At 42.6% G+C, this 4,507-nt stretch overlaps 1 protein-coding gene across 1 annotated transcript in view; it reads left to right on the plus strand.

Annotated features, from left to right (window-relative positions):
- LOC103192768 (tRNA selenocysteine 1 associated protein 1) overlaps window positions 1-4,507 on the plus strand; it is a 49,278-nt gene that overhangs the window by 29,091 nt on the left and 15,680 nt on the right. The window contains exons 3-5 of the mRNA XM_007935826.2: window positions 860-959; window positions 1,580-1,632; window positions 3,253-3,384. Coding sequence (XP_007934017.1) covers window positions 860-959; window positions 1,580-1,632; window positions 3,253-3,384 — 285 coding nt within the window. The remainder of the gene's footprint in view (window positions 1-859; window positions 960-1,579; window positions 1,633-3,252; window positions 3,385-4,507) is intronic.

Below are 4,507 nucleotides of genomic sequence, written 5' to 3' on the forward strand. Positions count from 1 at the left end.
CTTCAACGAGATGGATTGATACAGTGGCTGCGATGATGGGCTCGAGTATAGCAGGGATTGTGGGGCTGGTGTGGGATCAGGCAGTGTTTCATTCTGCTGTGCATGGGGTCACTGTGAGTCGGAAACGACTCGACGGCACTTAACAACAACAACAACAGTTACTCAGTTGGGAACTCTGGTAGCATAGTGCCTAAGGCACTTGATTGCTAACCAGAAGGCTGGTGGTTCCAACCCACCAGCCACCCCTCAGAAGGAAGGTTTGGCCATCTACTTCCGTAGTGATACTGCCTCAGAAACCCAAGGAGGGGTCGCTATGAGTCGGGTCCGACTCTAGGGCACACAACAACACAACAACAATAACAACAGTACTCAATCAGGGCTCCCAGATTGCTTTTAGTTCTTCTGTCTCTTAAGTCTTTTTAATGTAGAAAAGCCCACCTCTTCCTTTTCTCATAGCATTGACTTTTTGAAAATGGAAGGAGGCACATTGTGTTGCATAAGGTCCTACATTCTGCATTTGTTTCTTCATGATGATGATTTACTTGTTCTTTCATCCCCAGTATTTTCCTATAAGCTGGAAGTTAGGTCTAAAGGTTTGATTGGATAGCATTAAACATCTTTGGCAAACGTACTTCATCAGTGATGTAGTACATAAATAAATGGTTACTGAATGAATCTGGAATTGGCCCAGATTAGCAGTCCTTATACTCAGGTTTGTAAGTTAGTCCTGACCAAGAATTTGGCAGGAAACAAAAACATTGTAGGCTCTGATTAGCAAACTATTTCTTCCTCCCTTCAGGCCAAGACTCAAGTCTGTCATCTGGGTATCTTTAACCATTCTTTTTCTGTTTCTTTCTAGGATCCCAGCTGGCTACTGCTTTGTAGAATTTGCAGATTTGGCTACAGCCGAGAAGTGTTTGCATAAAATTAATGGGAAACCTCTTCCAGGAGCCACACCTGTAAGGACATTTAGATAATGATGATGTTGCCATTTTTATTATCATTAGTGACTGCCATCTTCTGAATACCTGTATACTTGTATCATTTTATGTGATCCTATAACAACCCTGTACAGTAGGCATTGTTATCTTTATTTGACAGACCAGGAAACTGAAGCTCAGGGAAGTGAAATAACTTGCCCAAGGCCGCACAGGTAGTAAGTGGCAGAGCCAGAATTCAAACTGAAGATTGTTTGCCTCCAAAGTCCATACCCTTTCCACTCTACATCACTGCCTCCCTTAATGGAAGACTTGAAAACCTAGATCTCTTGCCTATTTGAGATACTAGAACAGGCTGGCAGCAGTGAGGACACGTTTCAAGAGAGTTACATTCTGCTCTTCCCACAGTTACTTAGCTTACCGCTGCAGCAGGCTGGCACACCGGGCTCATAGAATCATGGAGCTGGCAGTGCCCTTAGCGGTCATCCGTGCAACCCCCTCATTTTAAACAGGAGCAAAAGCTGAGGCTTAGAGAGGGGGAGATGTTTTGGCCAAGGTAATTTATTTAAGTTTTTTTCAAATATTGTTCGACTTTTGAAGCACTTTTCTCTGTTCTAGTTTGTTTGTTTTTAAATTTCCAGGCAAAACGGTTTAAACTGAACTATGCCACTTACGGGAAACAGCCAGATAATAGGTGAGTACAAAGTAGCCCCACGGTAGTATCAAGCCCCAGGAAATGACTAGGCAGAGACAAGGTGTGTCACTGTGTGCCTGTCTGTACCAAAGAGGAGGGTGGGGAGCCAAGTTTGACTCTCCCTTGCCTCCTTCCTCAAAGAATATACCCTCCCATGTCCCAATTGGTGGACTTTCTGGCCCACTTCCATGCCAAGGCCTCAGTTTGTCTTCTTTTTTTTAGTCCCTACCCCAGCCTTCCACCCTGTCACTTCCCACACTATGGAGGTTTTATCCAATAGAGTTGACTTGCTCTAGCATTATAAATTGATGCAGCATTGCAGGAAGCTGTTTGTACTATGTGTCAGAAGCTTCAAAAAGGTTTGTGCTCATTGACTCTGTAATTCTCCTTCTCAGAATTTATTCATGGATGTGTACAGAGATTACGCTCAAACGTGTTCAATAAAATATTACTTCATAACAGGCAAAATTGAGGGAAATCCAAAATAATTTAATAATAGGGGAATAGTTAGAGAAATTGCAGTTCATGAGATGCAGTGTCGCATACCCATTAATAAGTTCTGCAGTAGCAGAATATTGACATATCAAGACATTGGCAATATGTCAAAAGTGAAAAATGCTACAAACAAAATGCAAGCAATTATAGCCAATTTTTTATATTCAGAAGAACTATAGAAAAAAGACAATAGTGTATATCAGGTGGTAGGGTATTTAGTAACTATTTTTCTTTGTGCTTTTTGGTAGTCTGGTTTTATTAAAAGAAATAAGAAAACAGGAACAAAAATCTGTTTTTTGAAAAAAAATCTCTTAGAACAGAGGTTGGCAAACTATGGCCTGAGTTTTATCACCCACAAGGTAAGAGTAGTTTTTACTTTTTACAAGGTTGTGAAAATAAAGAATATGTGGCAGAGACCATATGTACCCTCAGAGCCTAACTATGTACTACTTGGTGGTATACAGAAAAAGTTTGCTGAACCCTGTTCTAGAAATTTGGGGTTTCATTTCAACCAGGCTGTAGGTTTTTAGGAAATAGCCCAGTTCCCATTTTCTGTATCATTTGAATTAAAAATATGTAATGCATATAGATTTTCTAGTTTTTCTCAGAGATGCACCTCTGACCCCATTCTCTTACCTGTGATACTGGAATTTTTCATCCATCTGCACTCACTTGAAGCTAAACATGCTTTTTACAGTCAGTAGAGGATTTGGGGTAGGGACTACTTCCATGATTCTTCTGCCAGTAGTTCTATAATGATACATACTAGGACCTGGTTAAGGACCCATAAGGAGATCTGGTGGCGTAGTAGTTAAAAGTATTTGGCTGCTAACCAAAAGGTTGGTGGTTCAGATCCACCAGGTGCTCCATGGAGAAAGATTTGGCAGTCTGCTTCCATAAAGATTTACAGCCTTGGAAACCTTTTGGAGCAGTTCTCCCCTGTCCCGTAGAGTTGCTTTCAGCTGGAATTGGCTCAACAGCAGAGGGTTTTTTTGGTTTAAGGACCCATCACATATGTTTTTCTCTAAGAAGGCTGAGGAGAGGTTTATGTGGAATGGACTGAAAGAGCTCTTTAGGCAAAGGTTTGGGTCTTTGCCTCTGAATCTTACTGTTCTTTCCTCTCAGCCCTGAATACTCACTCTTTGTGGGGGACCTGACCCCAGATGTGGACGATGGCATGCTGTATGAATTCTTCGTCAAAGTCTACCCCTCCTGTCGGGGAGGCAAGGTGGTTTTGGACCAAACAGGCATTTCTAAGTAAGGCCTTACCTGTTTTCATTGTCTACCTTGTTAGTCTCCGCATCCTTCTCTCATTGATGAGGGTGTTATGGAGAGGCCATGTAGCATGGTGGTTAAGCACAGGGTCTAGATCCAAACTGCCTGGTTTGAATCCTGGATTCAGTACTAGCTAGGGGTATACAGTAGACAACCCCTTTGACTCTGTTTTGTCATCTGTAAAATAGCTGTAAAAATGACATGGTGTCAGACTTCTAACTTTGTGAAGGGGGAGGAAAATCAAGATCAGCATCAGCCTGAGGCTGATTCCTGTGAGGCAGAGGTCAGACATATCTCCTCTCCAGCTTTTTTTGCCAATTCTAACACTAGCCATGCTTCCTACAGCACTCTCTACTCCTCTGCTGTGTTGAGTAATTTGTTGCGTTGGTCACACAGAACTAACAGACCATGCTGACAATTATGAGATTTATTAGAGAAGTAACAGGTAACAAACAATTCAGCATCAGGATCAACTTAGAAACAGCATGAACAATTCAGTATACAGTTTTTCAATCAGAACAACTTTTTCTCGGCTGTGCCTTTGGCCCTCGCTCTTGGCCTTGCCTCTGCCCTGCTCAAGCAAGTGTTACAAAGCTCTTTAGCTCCTCTGATAATTGCCTACAGGCACCCCACTCCACCAGGAATCCTCCTGCCTAAAGGTGCTCAGCTTTTTTCGCTCTGTGGGTCGACACACCCACTGTGGCTGGCTTATACGGTTGTCCAGGAAGCCCACTGCACTGTGTCATGCTGGTCACCTGTTCTCCTTTCTCTTCTCTGGACTGTGATATGCTTGCCACTGCTTTTCACCATCTTGCACCATCTTCAATGTTACAGTTCTTTCTATCCCTGGGTCTGGGAGGTTTTCACTACAAGGGCCCTTGGGTCCAAAGGACATGCTCTGCTTCTGGCTCTTACTCTTTTTTTTGTTGTTTGTTTAAATTTTATTGTTATTTGGGTAGAAGTTTACAGAGCAAATTCATTTTCCACACAGCAGTTCATGCACATTTTGTCTCATGACATTGACTAGTTTCCCACAATGTAATAGCTCTCTTCCTACTTCCTCCCCATAGTTACCTCTTCCCTGTGTCCTTCCCTCCCATGCACT

This window comes from Orycteropus afer, unplaced genomic scaffold, assembly GCF_000298275.1.
Source record: "Orycteropus afer afer isolate SDZICR_OR568_19922 unplaced genomic scaffold, OryAfe1.0 scaffold00031, whole genome shotgun sequence".
NCBI lineage: Eukaryota > Metazoa > Chordata > Mammalia > Tubulidentata > Orycteropodidae > Orycteropus > Orycteropus afer.